Source organism: Canis lupus, chromosome 20, assembly GCF_048164855.1.
Source record: "Canis lupus baileyi chromosome 20, mCanLup2.hap1, whole genome shotgun sequence".
Lineage (NCBI taxonomy): Eukaryota > Metazoa > Chordata > Mammalia > Carnivora > Canidae > Canis > Canis lupus.
The window spans coordinates 40,266,513-40,288,949 of NC_132857.1; the positions used below are offsets into that span (position 1 = coordinate 40,266,513).

The following is a 22,437-nucleotide window of genomic DNA, read 5'->3' on the forward strand; positions in this document are numbered from 1 at the left end:
TACAAATCATAAAAACATACCTTTGTTGCATACGTAGGTTTTTCTATTGCTTCATCACCAATAAAGAAGTCTAGGTCATCAACACCTTTCATCACCCGCCTTTGAGCTTGATCACCCACTTTTGCGGACTCCTTAATAGCAATACCTTGAAAGTAAGTTATTTATACATATCAAAGTTTGCTTTTTTTAAATGAGATAAAAATTTTAACTTAGATTTCTTCCATTGAAAAGTACTATTAAAACATGATCTAACATACTTAAATTGTTAAAGTAAATCACAGAAGTAATTTACGAAATTGATGACAAAACTTGCTTTAACACAATGAAATCTCAACTTCCATTCAGAGACAAAGGCTTCAAGTGTAAAAAGCCAAAAAAAGAAATACTGCTGTGGGAATGTTTCAATTATATTTTTTAAAACTATGTAAGATCTATTTTGATTTGAGTAAAATTACAATCCACCAAGTCAATATATGCTTGATGGACGATCAGAAAGAAAAAACTGAAAACACTAACAAATGAAAATAGGAAAACTGGAAGAAGAATTTTTTTTTTTAAAAGCTTTCTTCCTATTTGCACTATTATGGACTGGCAATTTAAAAATAACACTGGCATACGGTTCTGTTAAACTTTAATCACACATACAAAGGCAAATTTCAAATCATTTAGATAAAACCCACAATAATCCCCTTAATTAATTTTAGAAACCCAACACAGTTTTTTTTTAATTGATTATTTATTCATTCATTCATTCATTCATTCATGAGAGAGACACACAGAGGGAGAAGCATGCTCCCTGCAGGGAGCCCAATGTGAGTCTCAATCCCAGGACCCTGAGCCCAATGTGAGTCTCAATCCCAGGACTCTGGGATCACGTCTTAAACCAAGGCAGACACTCAATCACTGAGCCACCCAGGCAACCCGAACCAGCACAGTTCTCAACCTAAAACTTGCTATATATTTTTTAAGTTATAAATTTCTGAATGTGTTGAGTTAAGCAGTCATTCATTCAAAATAATTACCTGCATGCACTTAAGTTGATCTAGCATTCAACTGTTACACTTTCACTTAATTATATCCTAAATAAGATGGTTAGAAAATACTGAAGGAATGACATTCTAAATCCAATCTACTCCTTCAAAATGTTAGAAAGCTTTTCTGGTAATTTATTTGTAATGTACATATACACCCAGATGGCTCACTATACCTTTCCTGAAAAATAAAGATGTATGCAAATAACCTTGAACCACATAAACAAGCTTTTCAAATCAAGTATCTGTGCTTATCAGTGGCAATCAACTGTATCTGCTGATTCTAAGCACCGGACTTGCAGCATTAAGATTGGTTGAAAAACTCCAAAATCAAAACTCTTCTTTCAGTAGACAAATGTATTTTTTAACACGATGCAACTTCTCCTAAGACAATGATAACTAAAATTGCATATTTTGGCAAAGAGATGAAAATAGAGACTAGATACAAGGGTGATGTGCTCCTAAGCTTCAAAAGATCAAGATTTTATGGGTCTCCAACAAAGACAACACAGCCACTTAAGAACATAAAACATCAGTAATCTCATGAAATACATGTTTAATCACAACATAACACTTTATAATAGATTATAAATCATGAAAGAACAAAAGCAGCATTTTATGGGTTGAATTTTCTCCCCCAAAGGTATGATGGAAGTCCTAACCCCAGTACCTCAGAATGTGACCTTATCTGGAAATAGGGTCTTTGAATTAAAATGAGATTATTAGGGTGGGCCCTCATCCATGATGACTGTTGTCCTTATAAAAAAACGAAATCTTGACTCAGCCACATAGAGAAGCCAATGTAAAGACAGAGAAAAGATAGCCACGTGACTGGGACGATGCATACACAAGTACAGTAACACCAAGCATTGTCGGCAAGCATCAGAAGCTAGGAGAGGAAGGAGGGTTTTTCCTCTAGAGCTGTGAGCAAGATCATGGCTCTGCTGACACCTGATTTTGAACTTCTAGCCACCAGAACTTTAAGTTTCTAATGTTTTAAGACACCTAGTTTTTGGCTTTTATTATGATGGCCTTAGGAAACTAACATATACATTAGGGTCTAACACTAAACTCAAATGTAACCAAAGTCAACTATAGGTCCACAAGAGTACTTCCATATTAGTCAGCAAAAAAGCCAGTATTTGTCACCAAATTCTTAAAATAAACATCAATATATTCATACATAAATGTGGGAGAAAAGTAAAACAAAACAAAACAGCAAACCTGTCCTTCAGAATGGAAAACAAAACATGCATAAATAAAACATAAGGAAAGGACAAAAGTACCATCAAACTAAGACCACTATCATCACGTGAATGAGCTATTTCATCAGTATCACCTAAAATCTATTCTATGAATTAGATTTAGGTAGTAGCTTAAATTCTTTTTTCCTCTTCTTTTTAAATTGAAGTATAATGGACATAAAATGTTATATTAGTTTCATATATATAATGTACTCATTCGACAATTCTACACATTATTCAACATTCACCATGGTAAGTGTAGTCACCTGATCTGTCACTGTACAATGCTTTCACAGGATTACTGACTATATTCCCTATGCTGTACTTTTCATCTCCATGACTTACTTATTTTATAACTGAAAGTTTGTACCACGTGGTAGTAGCCTAAGTTCTACATCAATTCATAATTAAGTATACCAAAAGCGTATCAGAAGTATAAAGTCCAACAGGCTACTAGAGAGTTAAATTTTTTAAAAAATACATACACATATGTGTATATGTGTGTGTATATAAACAAAAGTTCCCCTTTTAAATACAATTTTGACCGTGTATTTCTATTTCATGTTTAATTTTGTTCTTGCTGTATTGATACAAAATCACTGGCCTACTTATGTCCAACGAGTGTCCATTTGAGACTAAAGATCTGCAGTTTTGGACAAGCTTAATAATTTCTAACTGGTTCTCAACTTCACTGACTTGAAACCTAAGCTGTTCTCACTACTTTGCATGTTTATTTTTCCACTTTCTTATTTTCATTAAGAAGAATACAATACACAAAAATACTCAGTTGCATAACTACTGTGTAAAAATGGTGACACTAAGAATTAGCATCACTGAGCAATGGCTCCAAAAGTTTTTCATCCACTATGTTCAAGTCTTCACACAGCAGTAGGACAAGCAGATCAGAAGTTTTGCCATATAACATACAAAAGGTAAACCACTTGAAAGTTGAAAGTACAGAAGTATGTCCATCAAGAACCAGACGCATAATCCATGCTAACAAATGAGAACACTAACAAACCAAGTGTGAGAATATTTTTTAAAAACTACTAACTACTGAAAGTCAATGGTCAGCCTAAAGGGTAGTCAACCACAATAGGACAAAACAAAAACAGTGAAAGTCTAAGTTACAAGACATTAAAAAACAGCTGAAGTCAACCTCTCCAAAATGAGATGGCATCCTTATTTTGAAACATGGACTCTCATCAGGGTTGTCAATAAGCTCAGGCCTGGCAAATGGTAATCATGTCCACACATTAAAGAATAGTCTTAATAGGTGTGGGATGGAGAATGCACTACTTAATATTTATATCCGCACAGTGTTTGTTAACAGCAGTATCCTCAGCAGAAAACTGTTTAATTATCAGCTCATTTATTTTTGTCTTTAAAAAGAGACGATTGGTAAATTTGATAAAACAGCTAAAATGAATGTTGACAGGTGTGGAAATGAGGTCACACTCATCAAACTATGTTTTTAAAACATAAAGTCTCATACAGTGTCAGAAACAATTATCTTTTTACTTTATTACAAAAATGATATTTAAATCAACTTATTTGTGACTTAAAAAAAGAATACTTACAGGAAGGGATGATAAACTGTGGTTCTGTGTTTCCAGCATATCCTAGTTTTGTATATCTACAAAACAAAAAGGAAAATTTTAAGGATTTCCCTATAAAAAAAATAAAATAAAAAAAAAGGATTTCCCTAGTATCTTAGCAATTATGAATTTATTTCTCACATTTCCATTTGCTATGAAGATTCCTCTGTGAGTAAATATACAAAATCCCATAGCTTCAATGCATTTAAACTTCCCTACTTTCCAAAGTCATACCAAAAGTATACCCAAAGCTTTTTTTTTTTTTAAGATTTATTTATTTACTCATGAAAGACACACAGAGAGAGAAGCAGAGACACAGGCAGAAGGAGAAGTAGACCCCCTGCAAGGAGCCCAATGCAGGACTCCAGTCCCAAATCCTGGGATCACACCCTGAGCCAAAGGCATAGGCTCAAGTGCTGAGCCACCAAGCAGTCCCTACCCACAGCTTTTAATAAGAAATTCCACTTCTAGAAACTGATCCTGAGGGAAAATTCACTCATATGTGAAATAACATAACAAAACTATTTGCTACAATCTTACTTATAACAGCAAGAGACTTAAAGTAACTTAATAAAAATGAAATGAGAAACCAAATATGCTAAATTTATACTGTTGTATGATGTAGCTATTAAAAAGATTGAAAAAACTCTTTATGGACTAATGCAGAACTATCTCCAAAGTGTGTTAACTGAACAAAGTAAGGAACAGAACAATGTTTCAAGTATGCTATATTTGTACAAAAGTAAGGGAGAGGGATAAGGACATATAAAATATATTTGACTGTACAGAGCATCTCTGGAAGAATATAAAGCTATCAGTAATTCTGCTGGTCTCCAAGGAGGGAACTAGGTAGGTGACAGGAAGGGGTAACACGGAGTTTTTTTATTGCTTATTTTTTCATACCATTTGAATGAATTACTACTATTCAAATTAAGTAATTTTTAAAGGTTTTGCCACAGTGGATTCAGCCTATATTCTTACAATAACAAAATAATGGCAACAATGATGATCAGGAACTATAAAAGCTAATAAGCTTTTTAGTAAGTTCCATGTTGTGGGCTGTATAGAAGATAGGTGGACTTTTTCTATGGCTATGCATGAAAACCTATTAAATATGAGCAGGCTTTAAAGAGAAAGTAACAACATTTTATATTATTCCATATTCAAACTCACTGCTAAACAGCAGGCAGGTGAACTGCTGTGAAATTCTTAGATTCTAATAATATCTGCAAATTTTTTACTAATTAAAAAAAAAAAGCTCTCTTTAGGAGATATTTTAGTCCCAAAACTAAGTTCAAAAACTAAGAATGCCAAATATGCTAAATTGTTAAAAATAAGGAGAAAACATAAACGGATCCAAATGTGATATGCTCTGACTAAACCTCTTCCAAGATTCCCCACTGCCCACATTTAAAAAATAAACAAACAAAACTTTGCAAGGCATACAAAAGAGCTCCTTTAATATTTGGCTTCTGACCACCCTTCCCAGAAGCCTTGACACACTACAGGAGTCTCCCTAACCATAGAACTGCTCACAGTTTCTGGACAGACCAACTCATTTCATGCCAGGAGCCAATATTAACACTGTTAATATTACCACTGTTCCAACTACAGAAGATGTTCTCCTCCCAATGCTGAATGCATTACCCACCCTGAAAAATTCAAGTATCAATGTCTCTATATGAAAACCTTTTTTAACCTTCCAACAGTATACTTTGGAACTGACATATCTTATTACAACAAAGACTTAAAAAGCAAGACAATCTAAAACTGAGCCACATCACCCTAAAAGTCTACTCTAACACTTACTGGAAGGATGAATACCTAATTATTTCATCTAATCCCTCCACTTTTTTTTTGTTTGTTTACCATTAGTCACCATAGCAGTTCAAGTCATTATACACAATACCTAACAGAATGCCTTATTCTATGACCCCTACAAATAGAATAATCTCTCGAAAAATTACTGCCTAACTCAGAAATCTTGAAATGAAGCTGTACTGCCTACAAGATTAAGTACAAACTTGTTCCCGTTTCTATAAAATGATTCGTTGTAATTCCTAAAGTCCCTTTCAGATAAAAAAAAAAAAACATATATATATATATATATATTATTCTGATGCCTTCAGCTGAATATTAAGGTTACTTCACAATAAGCCCCAATTAAAGTTTTTAAGTGTCTTCCATCACTTGCTTCCATGAACTCAGCTCAAAGCACTTTTATTACTCACTTTCCTCTAAATGACTTGCATTTTCCCCATCACATGTTATCTGTGCTTACATTGCACCCTCTCAAAAAGCTCTCACCACAACTTAGAGGACTCCTCCATGAAGTCCTTCCTGATCTTTTTAACTATTTGCCATTCAATAAACTCTATTTCAATAACCACTCTATACAAGCCTGTGGTTATTTTCATGCACATACACACCATCTCCCAAATATGGCAGTCAGATATTTGAAGTAGAAACCGTATTACAGTAGAAATTCCCTCAATGAAACTTCCATTTATCAAGTTCACCAGATTAATCAATACTCCATTCCTGATCAAAATCAAATTTCATAGGTAGAGTATATTCAGCAAACACTTCCAGAACAAACACCAAAATTAGAATCTAATGAATACAGAACAGTCATATATCAAAACAAATGAAAAAAACAAAAAAACAAAAAACAAATGTGCTTTCCCCAAAACACAAAAATAACTACCTAGAGTATATTGATTACATGGATATACCACAACATTTCATCATTTCTACTATAAATATAGTAGAAATAGCCAAACAATTTTCTAATTTTGGGAGGGAAACAGCCAAATATATTTACCAATGTTCTACTGCCCTGGATTTAAAATTTAATTAAGATTTGGAGCATTTAGGTGGCTCAGTCAGTTGAGCAGCTGCCTTCAGGTCGGGTCATGATCCCAAGGTACTGGGATTAAGTCCCACATGGGTGTGGGGGGTGTCCCTGCTTCGCAGGGAGCCAGCTTATCCCAATATCTATCTATCTATCTATCTATCTATCTATATATATATATATCTGTCAAATACATAAAATCTTTAAAATTAAAAAGTTTTTTAAAAATAAAATTTAAATAAGATCTCAAAGAAACAAAATCATCTGGATACACTGGATACAAACTGCTAAACTGTAGTATTTGATGATTTTCCAATTTTAAGAACTATGAAGGGAAATGTCCCACTTTATTGACCCTTAAAAATGGTGGTTAGCCTCTAAAAATTAACTTGGCTCCTAGCTTGAACAGAAATGCTTGTGGTATAGAATACAATCTTAAAAAAAGAGAACGTCGTATCCTAAAATCTAGAAATGATTTCTTGAGTTGGATTGAACTAAAAAAAAGTCACATTTTCTCTAGTGGAGTGAGAACCAAATGATAATAAAGGATATGACTCTTCAAAATCATTCTCTTGGGGTGCCTGGGTGGCTCAGTCAGTTAAGGGCCCGACTCTTGGTTTCATCTCAGGTCATGATATTATGGTCAAGGGATCAAGTCCCACGCTGGGCTCTGTGTTCAGCAGGGAGTCTGCTTGAAGATTCTCTCTCCCTCTCTGCCCCCACCCTCACGTGTACATGCTCTCTCTCTAAAAATAAATAAATCTTTAAAACCACTCTCTTATACTATTAGCAAACTTTAAAAACTGTTTTTGAAAACTGAGCTTTGAAAATACTCAAAAAAATTAACAAAATCAAAGTTCAGAAAGTATATAGAAAAAAGTAACAAAAATTTTAGAAAATAAGGACTACAGAACTCTGAAACTTAAAAAAGATATTGTAATATTCATATAAAAAACATTTTAATGTTTCTATGTGAGTAGAGAAGTATTTAGATAGGGAAAGGAGAGATGAGAGATATAGAGTCTAGGAAGACCTAAAGAAACTATTGAGCTGAGTTATAGGAAGAGCTAAAACAGTACATTAAACGTACACAAAAAATGGTAATTCTGAAGAACATGTAAGAATAAACAGGGAAAGATTTGGGTATAGCTATAAGAAATTTGCTTTTATTAAACTTCACTTAAACTTTCTTTATATAAGAAAAACGACAAATGATTAAAGATACTAAGTACCAAATTTGTTTAAAACTTTCAAATTAAAGTTTTTCAAATATAAAGTAGCTTCCATTAACCTAATTCTGTCAGATTTTACACCTGAAATGGCTAATTTGATTAATACATTTTTATACTGCAGTCTCAAAATTCTTGATAGTTATCACAGAGAAGAAGCTGTACAAGTATATGAGAGAAGAGTTTCTCTCACTTTTTCTGACTTAACTCCTTTTTCTCAATTAGTTGGCATTTGATACCTTGAACTCTCTATAACTTAAGGATGTGTTCACTGTATTTAAACTAAAAGTTCTTTGTTTTCATTGACACACACAAATTCAGATTTTATAATAATGCAAATACATTTCAAATCAATCTAACTTTTTCATACTAAGACTTTCTTAAACTATACATACAAAACAAAACAAACAAACAAAAAAAAACATACATACAAGTTCCATTTCAGGAACTGAAATGAAAAAGTTCTTAAGATGGAGGTGACAGTTGTAATACAACGTGAATATAATTATGCCATTAAGCTGTATACCTAACAATGTTCTTATGTTGTGTATATTTTATCACAATTTTTTAAAAAACTAAACTGTAGCTACCTGGAAAAAATTCAACTGGGTATATATCATATATGGTAAAGTAATATAAATCTAAATGCATCAAAGATTAAAAAGGAAGAAATGTTAAACATAAACTTTAAAAGAAAATATAGGGTAATTTATTTATAACCCTGGAGTAGAAGAGGCTTTCTAATTATAATTTAAAATCCAGACATTAAACACTGAAGATATTTCAACTATGTAAAAATTAAAAACTTCTTCACAAAAGCATACCAAAGTAGCCAAAAGAAAAACAAACTGTCTTGTTCTCAAAGATAAAGAATTAGTCCCCCTATATATATATATATATATATATATATATATATATATATGATACTCAAATGGCGATGATAAGGAGAAGAGGGAAATAAAGAGGAAAAGGAAGGAAGAAAAGGAAAAGACAAAAGACAGTAGCCATTTGAAGAAAGAAATAAAAATGGCTATAAATGAAAAGGTGCTTAACTTCTTGGGGTTACAAAAAATACAGATTAAAAGTACATGGAGGTAATATTCATAACGTTCACAGTTGGAATGCAAAATGATAGTTATTTTGGAAAACGCTCAAACATTAACTTACCATATGACCCAGCAATTCTACTTCTAGGTACATATCCAAAAATAAAAAAAATAGAAACATATGTCTACATAAAGATGTGTGCACATTTGTTCAAAACAGCATTATTCATAATGGCCCAAAACTGTGAGCAAAACATGTTCATCAACAAGAAAATAGATAAACAAGGGTGATATATTCACATAAACCAAAATTATTCCACACATGAAAAAATTTAAAATGTAAACCATTCTCCAAGGAAAAGTATTCAATAGAAGACAAAATGACCCAAATATTATAATTATCATAGAATGGAAAGCAGCTCTATCACAATGAAATAAAGAAAAGTGCACTTGTAATGACTAATAACATAATAAACATCACCAGAAACTCTAAAACTATATAAAGAACAAATGGAATTCTAAAACCAAACAATGGGGATCCCTGGGTGGCGCAGTGGTTTGGCGCCTGCCTTTGGCCCAGGGCGCGATTCTGGAGACCCAGGATCGAATCCCACATCGGGCTCCCGGTGCATGGAGCCTGCTTCTCCCTCTGCCTGTGTCTCTGCCTCTCTCTCTCTCTCTCTGTGACTATCATAAATAAATAAATAATTAAAAATAAATAAATAAATAAAACCAAACAATGCAATATTAGATATAAAAAAAATAAATGGATGAACTAAACAACATTACACAGGTAACAGCAGAAATACTCAGTGAACCTGAAGACAGATCAGCAGAAATTATCTAATCTGAAAAAAGAGGGAAAACAAAACCAAGAGACATGAAGAAAAACTTTATGTCAATCGTAAACAAATTTACATTTATATGTAAAATAAAAATAAAAATTATACATCAAGAACAATTCTATTGCACAATGCTAGAACATGAATACATTTTTTTCTTCTGGAAAGTGACAAAAGAAACAATAAATTGTGACTGTCTCCAGATAGCAAAATGAAGAAAAGGGAAAATTTTGTTTTCTAAATTTACACTATTTTGTCTTAAATGATCTAACCATACATGTTACTTTAGGTAAAAGAATTTTTGAATAACATTTGCCCATTATTAAAATTTTAATAAATAACACGGAAAAAATACTAATATAAACTTCCCAGCATGCCTATATCCCCTAGCCACCTAGTTGCCATCCCAAGAGTAAATCACTTACATATACCAGAGATAATTCATGCATCAACATACATATGTATTAGTCTGATTTAAAACATGTCACTGAGTTATCTGAGTAGTCGAATTATGAATCTACTTAACTTTATACTTCCCTATATTTAAAAAGAAAGTATCATTTTCTAAATAGTTTTTAGAAAGCCATCATAAAATGAAAAAGGCAAAGCTATCCTACCTAAGGTTTATGAAACTCATAAGCACAATACAGTATTTTGGAAAACTAAAGCAAAATTTTCCTTTGTGACCCAAGGCACCACTATACAGTACTAAACAGGGAGGAAAACCTTCCCTGCACAATGCAGCAATGAAAAAACTCTCCAATGCTGATTTTGGCCAGCAAGGATAGAAAGGGAATCAGAAATGGCATAGAGAAGGGAATATAGAAGAGAATTCAAAAAGCACTTTTGAAGTTATCAAAGACTTGGTGACTAAGAAGAATAGTAGTGGAAATATAATAAAGTTACAAGACAGTAATCACCTGCACTGGGAGAAATGAATGGCAAAAAACAAATGAGATTTATGTAAGAAATGGTTGGTCTATCATGGTCCTAACTGCCTCTAGGGTAGGCGAAAGCAGATTTAGGAATAGTTATCAGTAACACACTCTCACTCTTAAAAAGTAATGAAACAAATATGATAAAATGTTAGCAGGCAATAATTCTGATAAATTAGGACTATCTATTCTATGATTCATTTTACTTTTCTAAAAGGAAAGAATTCTTTTAAGGAAAGAATGTTTTCAAGTAGTAAAACCAGTTACGCTAGTTAAAAACATTAGCATCCCTTATGTTGAATATTATTTTTAACTCTGCTGGGTATTTTTTTAATTCTGCGAATTCAAGTTTTACTTATTAAAAGCATGTAGTTGGGCAGCCCCGGTGGCTCAGTGGTTTAGCGCCACCTGCAGCCGAGGGCCTGGTCCTGGAGTCCTGGGATCGAGTCCCATGTCAGGCTCTCTGCATGGAGCCTGCTTCTCCCTCTGCCTGTGTCTCTGCCTCTCTCTCTCTCTCTGTCTATTATGAATAAATAAAATAAAATTTAAAAAAATAAAAAATAAATGCATGTAGTTGATGGAGTACTTTTACTTAATATAATGGTTCATATTTCTTTTTCTTTTGAGGAACATCTCATAGCAAAAAGTTACTTGAGTATTCCCATACATTGATACTGAAACACTAAATAGGAACAAAATCTTAAAAAAAAAAATACAGTTCATAATGAACTGGAATAAAAAGCTACAAAAAAATCATTCTAGAAAAGAACAAACATATATTGAAGTTATTACAGTAAATACGGTTAATAACCCTACAGCCTATGTAAGGGATAAACAGCACTAGAATTTTAACTTTCCATATTTCTACAATCTTAAACTATGGTTTAATGAACATATAAGACCCTCAAACTTTAGGATGGAAAGAACCTTAATAATCTAGTCCAATCCATTTTTGAAAATTTCTTGGCATTCACAACTGCTAAAGCTTAAAGAATTCTACCTCAATATGACCAACTTCCACCTTTACTGTATCATCAAAGTATAGATTAAGCCTAATTATCAAATTTTAAATGGAAATGGAATTTGTAAACTTCCACTAGTTTACAAATGAATCCCACTGTTTAATAACTTCTACAACACCCCAATTTTCAGCTTAGGTAGTACAGTTTTCTTTGTACTTCTAGTGTTAGAAACTTTTAGAATAATACCGTGGCGAATTCACAGAGAATATTGGCTATAAAGATAATTAGCAATTATTTGAAGAGCATTTCCAATGCTCTTCTCGTTAAAGTCAGTGTTTAAAGTGACACAAAAAAATACTAAAACTGTTGTGTGGAAGAAACTGGACTCCTTTGTGTCAATAGAAATGACATTCTACCAGTCCTTTTAGGTCTAAATCTTAAAAGCTAACTCCTTTTCACTAATGGGGAAGAAAGAATATGGACCTTTAGGATCAAAAAGTCATGAGTGAAATATTTGTTCCACCATTTACTAAAAATGATCAGAGACTTCATTCCTAATTCATAAGGAATAAAACTGACTTCACAAGACTGTTACGAGGATTAAGAAAAGATAACAGTAGATGACACTAAGTATTCAGTAAACCCCTTCACCTGCAGGCCATTTGCCTTTATCCAGGAGCCAGCCTCCTTTTACTCCTCTACCCATCCCTATAATTATTCTTTCAAAGACTCAGGTTTTCCCGACCTCTTTGCTAGTACAGAAGTCTTACTATCCATCACCTGAAGATGTAGATTTCCATTTATATGAAATGACCACAACAGCCAAATCCATAAAGACAGGAAGTCAATTAGTAGCTCTCAGGGCTGAAGGCAGGGAGAATGGAGCACTGTTAGTGGGTATGAGATTCTTTTGGGGTTGATGAAAATATTCTACAGTTGCATGAACTTGCAAATTATACACTTTAAAAACGAAATTTTACCGTATGTGAATCATCTCAATAGACAGAATAAAACACGAAACTCAGACTTATACTGCCTAAGTTTAATTTTTATGAATCTCCTACTTAACGATCTACACAACGTACTGCTAATCAAATCAATTCTAAATGAGTGTTTCCCATCTAAAATCCTTCCAAAATAACGCAAGATATAAATAAATAAAATTAACTACCTGCTGTCCCACAGCTCCAATAGGGTCAATTCCAAGTAGGGCAATCTCCTAACTGGTAGCCTTCCTCAAATATTTTGAAATTCCTGCCTGACTTCCCTTCACCAATAAAATATTTATTGAGCATTATTAAATACTATGCATAAGGCCATAACTTGGAGAGAGAGTGAACAAAAAAGACATCTTGCCATCATAAAGCTTCCAATTTAGCTTCCGTTAACAAAGTTTCCCTTCTCTGCCATCTATCATATCCTACTTATGCTTTTCCAAGAGTCTGAACAAGTTCAGCTCCTTCATAAATCATCCTCCAAATACAACAGCCTTTATTTATCTCCCAAATTAAATACTAATATGCCATCTTTAGTTACTTCACATAGTTTCATCTCTGGAACTAAATTGTGAGCCTAAACAATAAAATATGCCATAGCTTTCTGTATATGCCATAGGATTCAGCATAGAACTGAGAATTCAAACAGTGAACTAAGTAGTTAATTACTTGCAGTACCTTTTTATAGTCATTTTAACTATAGCTGCCATTGTTACTGTATGTCAATTATTTTGCTATGTGCTTTATATTATCCCTAATTAACAAAACCATGCAAAACAGATGTTTACATTTTAGAAAACAGCACCTCACAGAAGAAACCACTGCAAAGAAATACTGAAGCTAGATATAAACTCAAGTTAATCTATCAGCTTGCAAAGTCAAGGTCTTTTGTACTTTACCGTCTCCTTTAAAAATAAGTAGGGTTTTTTTGTTTGTTTCTGTTTTTTTTTTTTTTTTTTTTTTACAAAACAAGGTTTATTTAGAAGCAGGAGTGCTGTCCAGTATACAGTACAAACTCCGGGGATCAACAAGCCTGGGAACCGCGGTCCCCCCCAGGGAGGGTCTCCTTCGGGGTCAGAGCTGCCCTGGGAGAGCGGCGAGACCTGAGGTCGTCCCGGGGCGGCCCACCAGGGGGCAGACACGCTCCACCGCCTCGGAGGCCGGGGGCAGGGCCTGGGCAGGGGCAGGGCCTGGGCAGGGGCAGGGGCAGGGCCCGGGGCAGCCGGACATCAGACTCCAAGGGAATCCTGGTTTCTGGGAAGCTCTTTCTCTTCATGGTACTGGCTGGACTCGCCTACCATCCAGGTGCTCAGATCCAAGTCCAGCCCCGAGTCCAGTGGAATTTTCAACAAGGGATCCAAGTACCCGGGACCCGGCTGGCTTGTCCAGGAGCACCCCACCACCCCACCCCACCCCCGTTCCTTCCAGAATTCGGTCAAGGCCGCACAAGTCCATCCGTCTATACGTGTTCTCCAGGGCTCCGGGTGCGTGTCTGGGGGAAGCGGGCTGACCCTTTAACGGGAAACTACTACTTATTCCAAAACAAACCAGAGAAAAAACTAACAGTATAGTTTATCATGCTAGTTATGTGATCTGTGGCAAGTAATTTACACTGTGTCAGTTTCATTTATAAGAGACAATAACCTTACCCACCTCACACAATTTAGGTATCGAATGAACACATGTAAAGCAATTAGAACAGTGCCTGGCACACAGTATGCACTAGATAACTGTTGGTTATTATTTTTATCTCATAAATTACCATAATGAGGTCACCAAATATACTTCCTACTCTCAAAAACTTGGTTTATGATAGATTATGGCTTCATACTACCTACAACATAAATACCAAAGTAGTACAGAATTCAAGGACTTTCAGACCTCCATAATCCAGCTCCAACATATCTTTTTAATTCAACTCAAGAAGGATTTACTGAGCACCTATCATACATCAGACACTTTCACTACTTTTTTATACCATATCAAACATTTGACTACTTTTCTATACCATATTAAACATTACTATTTCCTTGTTCCATAAAAACCTAACATATCCAAATTTAACCTATACTTTTCCAACTCATTTTGTTTCCTCCCACTGTTCTCTGACCTGGTATACTAGTCTTATTTCTGCCTATTAATCCTTGAGTCATCCTTAAAGACCTAATTCAGTTATTATCTCTACCAGGAAGCCTTTTTTCATCATCCCAGGTGAAATTAAGTTTTCCTTCACCTATTGTTCCAAAAAGTTTCATTTATACCTGCCAGAGCATTTACCATATTGTTATTATTATGTACATGTGATCTTCCTAAAGGCAAGCAGCATTTCCTAATCACCCTTATGTTCCCCACAACAAAAGTATGCATTCCCACAGATACCTACTAGAGTTACTGAAAACCAATTTTTCCAACTACCAACAAAAGAGATGCAAAAGCTACTCCTTGCCTACTACCTTTTGGTTAATAACTAAATATAGACAGTCCATCACCTTCTGAAAAAGAGGGAAAAAATGAGTGCAGCTCAAATTCTGGTTTACTGTGAGAAAAAAAAAAGCTTAAAGAAATAGCCTATCGTATCACTGCATTTATCAAGTAGGTCCTACTTTCCAAATATTACATAATCCCAATATTACTAGACTGTTAATGCCTCTGTTCAAATGAAAAATCCCATACTATTCACACCATCATTAATTACTCCTTTAAAAAAATGTTCTTAATTCACACATTTAGATTGAACATTATGTGGAACTCACAGGGTTTTTGCACTTTTGGAAAAGAATGTGTTAATTCAAACAACTAGCTATTAAAGAAAGATCAAGCAGTTATCAAAACAAATTAAGGAATTAAAGGTGACATAAAGAAAAATGGGCAACATACTCGCCCACCTTCGTCCTTCTTCTGACAGTGGACATTCACTTTTTTTGCCAGATCAAATTCCCACTCCCACTCTGATGAAAATCTACCAAGGATTAAGTCTTTGCAGGACACAAAAACCTTACATCCCTTTATAGAAGGAGGGACCGGATACTGACACATTCTACTCCTGCCAACTCCTACATATGACATGATTTATATCTAACCAATCTGAGCTCAGGTCAGATTTTTGAATCCTGACTAACTACAAGACGAAGATATATTTTAGAACTCATATTGCTACCATCTAGTTGCAGCATCCTGCAGACTTCCTGCAACATGACTTTGAAAGCAGACTGTTGCTGCCTGGTCTCTCCTTTTCTCCGCTTTTCTGGTTTCTGGTTTCTCTGCTTTTTTCTGGAGCCTGGTTCTCCAGCCTTCCCATCAATTTTGTGATCACACCATATTCTTTTTTTTTTAAGATTTTATTTATTTATTCATGAGAGAGACAGAGAGAGAGAGGCAGAGACACAGGCAGAGGGAGAAGCAGGCTCCATGCAGGGAGCCTGACGTGGGACTCGATCCCAGGTCTCCAGGATCACACCCTGGGCTGCAGGCGGCGCTAAACCGCTGCACCACCCGGGCTGCCCCACACCATATTCTTTCAATGGTTCATATTAGTTATTTCTGTTGTTTGCATCCAAAATTTCTCACTTATATAACCACAAGATACATTTCTCTGGTTTCTACTTCTAATAGAATCTTCCTATCAATTTAAAATTGTTTCACTATGAAACAAAGTTTTGTTTTGCTTTTAAAATAACTTTCCTGACAAGGCAACCTGAAACAGGTAAAGCAGGCCCCTTTGAAATGCATTTTGGAAGCACTAAAATTCTCAACTAGTCTATTATCTGAATAACAATTTAATCAAGAAAAGAAAAAAAAAGGTCTCTTTGCTTTGCGACTTCCACCCTTTTTGATTAGTATGAAGCAAAATTTTAAATACTCTGAAACAGAAAACATGAGCTTCTAAAACTGTGTACTTTTTAGATAAAATGCATCAAAATTCATCCTATACTCTAGAGATAACAATCTGTTTAATACTATTTTAGAAAAAAAAAACTACTTTCTGGTAACCCATGTGTTTGGGTTCTCTTAACTATTTTCTGACTCAAATACCAAATATTAAGTACTCAGCCTTAATAAAAATTTTTTTATATTCCATTTTCTAAGTTCAAATATTTCATTTCTGTGTCTTATGCAGGCATTAATGACAAGTAACTTTCATAATGCATCAATTATTCATCTTTAAACTGGAGCTTCAGAAATATGTATTATCTTTATTCTGAAGCTATTTGTAATTAAACATCATGTCCTTAATTAAGCTATCTTGAATTAGCCAGCAACTGACAGCTTTATCACGTTTGCTATAATGCCTATCCTTGCAATATTCAGTTAATAAATATTCTATAAAATAAATAATTCTATGTCGATTAACTTGCTTATGTTTGGAGTTAATCAAATCAATGAGTTGCTCACTAAGACCTCCCTATATATCTCATATTTGTAATAAAACTTAACATTTCTAATAAGATTTTTTTTAATGTTTAAATTTGAATACACTTCAAAAATTCAGTTAACCATTTAACCACTGATAGAGAATATCTCAACTGAGGGCAGTGTCACAGTGGTCTCTGGGATCAAACTGCCTAAGGGCTCAGATGCTAGCTCTACTACTTAACTGTAGCCACTATACTTGAGCAAGTTACTTAAGTTCTCTATACCTCAATCTTCTCGCCTTTATTTTCTTTTTGTAATTTTTTAATTGGAGTTCGATCTGCCAACATATAGTGTAACACTCAGTGCTCATCCCATCTTTAAAACAGTTATTGTATCACAGTACCTACACTTCATAGGGTTTCTGAAAGGGTTATAATTAATCATCTCAAAAACATACCTCCTTAAAGGGCTTTGAAAGGCTGATTTGTACACATTCCACATAATGTCTTTAACTGAAATTTTTTAAAAAAAGTATTTTTCTAAGATTTAAGTGCCTGAAACAATAAAAAAGCATATTTCCTTTAAAAAAAAAAAAAGCATTCATTTTGGGGCATCTGAGTGGCTCAGTGGTTGAACATCTGCCTTTGGCTCAGGACATGATTTAGGGATCATGAGATCAAGTTCAGCATCAGGCTCCCTACAGGGAGCCTGTTTCTCCCTCTGCCTGTGTCTCCACTTCTCTCCCTGTCTCTCATATAGAAAATAAAATAAAAAGTATTCATTTTATGGAAATAGTTTCTGAACCTGTGTTAAAATGTTACGATGGGAAACAAAATTAGTTTTGCATCTGTGCCATCTAGCATACACTTTTATTACAACAAAAACTCTAAAAAAAAAAAACAAAAAAAAAAACACACTAAAGATTTCTGAAACATGTATTGCACCAGGCCTCAAACTACAAAAAATATGCTGTTATTTCAACTGGTAAGAAGAAACTTCAACTACTGTAAGTCATAAATGTGAACTCTTAAGAAAATGTAAGAGAATTCAACAATGCTATCAATTGATAACTAGGAACCTTGAAAAACATTTCTCAACTCTGGACCAGTCTCATTTATGAAGCATGAGTGAAGTTATTTCTCAAAGTGTTTTTCATCTCCATAAGTCTATGTGAGTTATTAGGCATTTCCCTTAATTCACTTAAGTTTCATATATATAGAGAGATATATAAATATACACACATATATATACACACACACACTTATGAATAGCATATATATATATATACACACACACACACATATATGCACTATTTTGGTGGTCTTGAAGTAACTAAACTTAAAAATGCTTAAAGAAAAACACACCATACTTAAATATACTAAGCTCTATGACTTTAAGTAAGCAAACAATTGAGTTTTATCATAGACCAATACTAAAAACATAGTTTATAATTTTATACAGTTTCAAAACCAACCCTAAACTATAAGGCATTTTGCACCCTAATTCCCTATTTGAGACTTTCATTGTCCTTGTAGCAACCCCTCATTCACACTAAGTACTGTAACTGAAAAAGTCTTAAAGATATCCTTCTCAAGGCAATTGCAGTTTCACAATGGGCAAGGCTTAAAGGAGAGAATATTTAAAGATGTAATGTTCAGCATCAGAACACAGATGAAGAAAATACTCTTGTGAGGTACGTTAGGGGTAGAAAAGAGTTAGGAAAATATGCCAGCCCACACAAATTCAAAGTTGTTCCTTTCCTGATTATAAGGAGTATGTAAGAGTGACTCGAGTTTAAAAGTCAATAGTTTGGAAAGGTTTTGAAAAAAATCTTGAAAGAAAAATTAGTAAAATTCCATGAAATGGTCCTTTGGAAAAAGGACATAATTTGTCTTTTTTTCTGGTATTAATCAATTATTGAGATATCTTTTATACATTGTATGATATAAAGGTCTACATAAAGATATAAAACCACCATCACACAAAGTAGTATTAGTCACTATCCTATTTTGGAGAACCAAATTTAAAACATCAATCCAATAACATCACCTTATCTTGTACTGTTACTTAATAATAAATGAATTTATAAGTGCCTGGTAAACTAAAAAGCATATTAATGTAGTGTTATTATTACTGAACTGCTTTGCTCTTGCCTCTTCTTTATGCCAGCGGCTATTATAGATGAGTCATGTCATTAAAGAGCCTACAAATGCCAACAGAATTACAGATAAATATCCAAATGCCTTTATTACAGGGGAATTTTGTTTCAGAAAACAAACTGCTAGAAGGTACATTTTAACCAATCCACAGTCCTGCTCCTACTCCCATTCAGCTGTTTCACTTGTTGAAGGTGGGGGAGCACAATGTATAAGGGAGACCACTGGAGGGAAATTTAGCCCTATGTTGAGCTGAAGTCTCCTCCTAAGGATTCTACCTCTTAAAAAGTGGGATGAAACAGAAGCCTGGCTGTCAGCACAGCTGATCATTCATCATTTCAAGCCTGCGCGCCCACTCATTCTTCTCATTATGATGCTCAAGAAGCTAGATTATATATTTAAGACTTGTAAAAGAAACATTAATATTCAATCTTTTTTTTCTTTTTATTTTATTAGTTTCAATTTGTAAACTGTAATGATGACTGCCACATCTCCACCTTCATTTCTGAAGTTCCTGTATCTTTAACTTCCTCTAGAATATTTCCAATTATGATCATCATCCAAATTCAATAACAAATTCAAATAATTATTTTACTTAGCTTCTTAAAACCAAACTCAAAATCTTAAAATCTTCACTGATGACTACAATCCACCCCAATCAATTGTCAAGCCCTAGCTATACCTCCATCTCTCAAATAAGCAAAAACATTTGGACTGTGCAAAGAACTGCATTAAGCCAAGCACTGAATAAGCATAAGACACCGTGTTCCTTTCCTTAAAAAATTTCAATTCAATAAAAGAGAGCTAACTGATAATGGTAATTATAACTATGATGTATCAAGTTCTTACTATGTGTCAACCACTGTGACTAACCATTTTCATGCATTATCTCAAAAACCAAACAAACAAACAAAAAAAATCCCACCCATAAGGTAGATACTATGATCCCAAATTACACATGGGAAAAATGTGACCTGCAGAGTTTGAAGTGTACAAAGTCATACAGCTAGAAAAGCCTGAACACAAAAACAGCTATAACCACAAATAAAACAATACTACTGCAGAAGTACAAACAAAAAAGAGGCAACCTTTCCCAAATATATCTCTTCTGCTCTATTCCTACTGCCAATATCCTACTTCAGAATTTCTGCAAAGCTGATGCTGAGACGGCTGTTTAAAAATCATCTAGGAAGACCATTTAAATGAATATTCCTAGGCCCAATCCTTCAGATTCTGAGTCACTGGGTATGGGGTGTTTCCCAGGCAGTTTTTTTAAGCCATACCCCTAACTCTTGTTCCATCTTCATTTGCCAGCTCATTCAACAAAGACGTGAGTTCATATCATGTGTCAAGCCCCATAACTTCATCCCAAATACCTTCTCTACATCTGATCCAACTGCATTCCATTCTGCAAATATTCTAAAAGCCCTGACAACATTTAACTCCTCTTGCAAAGGATTTTTATTTCTTATCAAGTAAAATATTTTGAATCAAAGCTCTGCCGACACACAATGAATACCTGATACAGAAAGTGCACAATAAATGTTAGTTCCCCTTCACATTACATAATCAAGATTTGCATTATGTTATTATGTGGTCCTCAATTCAAAGGGAAGGAAGTGGTGCAACATATGCTAATAGGGCTAAACACAAGAAACAGCTACTCTCCCCTTTCTGCTGTATATGCTTTCCTTCCCCTGTATATCCAAATCCTTAAAAGGAGAGCACATATCCTACCTTCACTACAACTTCCTTGACTCTTCCTGACCACATTAATCTTACTATCTACAGAACAACTATTACTACCACAAAAGTAAATATTTTGGGGTGCCTGAGTGGCTCAGTCAGGCATCTGCCTTAGGCTCCCTCAGCAGGTAAACTCCTTCTCCCTCTCCTGATCCCCCTGCTTGTGTGCTCTCTCCCTCTCAGTCAAATAAACAAATAAAATCTTAAAAAAAAAAAAGTATCTTAAGATTTAAGTGCAGAATCTTACCATCCTAATTTTTAAAAATAATTTTTAGCTCTTATCTCATTAAGAGATAAGATTCTCGAGAGCATATTGTATTACATATTTTCATTATAATTCTGAGCGCGTCTAACCTGCTAAGTATATAGTTAGCTTTAAGCTGACTTGGCAAGTAATCAGCAAGTAATACCTACTTTTCTACCTTTGCAAGTAATCGTTAAGTAATATTCACTAATACTGCATTCTCCCTTTACAACATAAATGAACTATCTCTCAAAAAAAAAAATCTAAATGATTCAAAACTGTCAAAGGCTCATCCTCTGTGTAAGGAGATTATTTTATAGAGGAGGGTCTCTAACACATTTATTTGCTACAATATCTTGGGCAAGTAGTTTAATTTCTCTAAACCCTAAACTTTTCTGTTCATAAAAGAGGTAATTCTCAGGCTGATGTGAAAAGTAAATGAGATAATATAAAGCATATAGCACTGGGCCTGAACGTAATTCTTAATAAATATTAGCTTTTAGCATTTCCTGATAAACAAAACATAGAGAGTAAATTTTTTCTAGAAGTTCAATTTAAGCAAATTGACAAGGAAATAAGCTAGGAATTCACATATCCACTAAATACACACACACACACACGCACGCACACACACGGACACATACATATATACTTGATATATATAGATACATATCACGTAAAAAAGATATGCACAGGAATCATTTCTCTAATTCATTAAATCAAATGCTTAAGACTAGGATTTATAATATTTTAAGAAGAGAATTAACTTTGCTAATAAAAAGCAACATGCATAGTTCTGATAAGGGGCTCAGGAGTTTCCACAGTGTATTATAAAGAACACAGGGCTTCGACACAGAAAAGCTTAAGTCCAAATAGCAACTCTTATCACCATTAAAAAAAGTGTTTCTCTAATCCTGTTTCCTCACTTGTAAAATAAGGTAAAAATGACTGTCACAAAACTAAGTAACATACATAAAATCCTGGTCAGCAGGCCCTCCACTAGTGGAGCTTTCCATTCTGTGCTTAAAAATAAATTTCTGAACTGTGTTTTACAATTAGGCTGAAAGTTCATTAGATACTATATATACACACACACACACACACACACAACCCAAAGTCAGTATTTCAACACAAGATGTGCATGCAGGGAAAGAGACCAGTGGGAGAGGAGAGGAGGAAGATTGTATTTAAGTAAGAAACTG

General features: G+C 34.2%; 1 protein-coding gene across 1 annotated transcript in view; it reads right to left on the reverse strand.

The window, feature by feature from the left end:
* Window positions 1–22,437, reverse strand: part of ACTR3 (actin related protein 3) — a 57,955-nt gene that overhangs the window by 31,453 nt on the left and 4,065 nt on the right. Inside the window, exons 2-3 of the mRNA XM_072788973.1 lie at window positions 3,856–3,911; window positions 21–145 (exon numbers count right to left, since the gene is read on the reverse strand). Of these exons, the coding sequence (XP_072645074.1) occupies window positions 21–145; window positions 3,856–3,911 (181 nt within the window). The remainder of the gene's footprint in view (window positions 1–20; window positions 146–3,855; window positions 3,912–22,437) is intronic.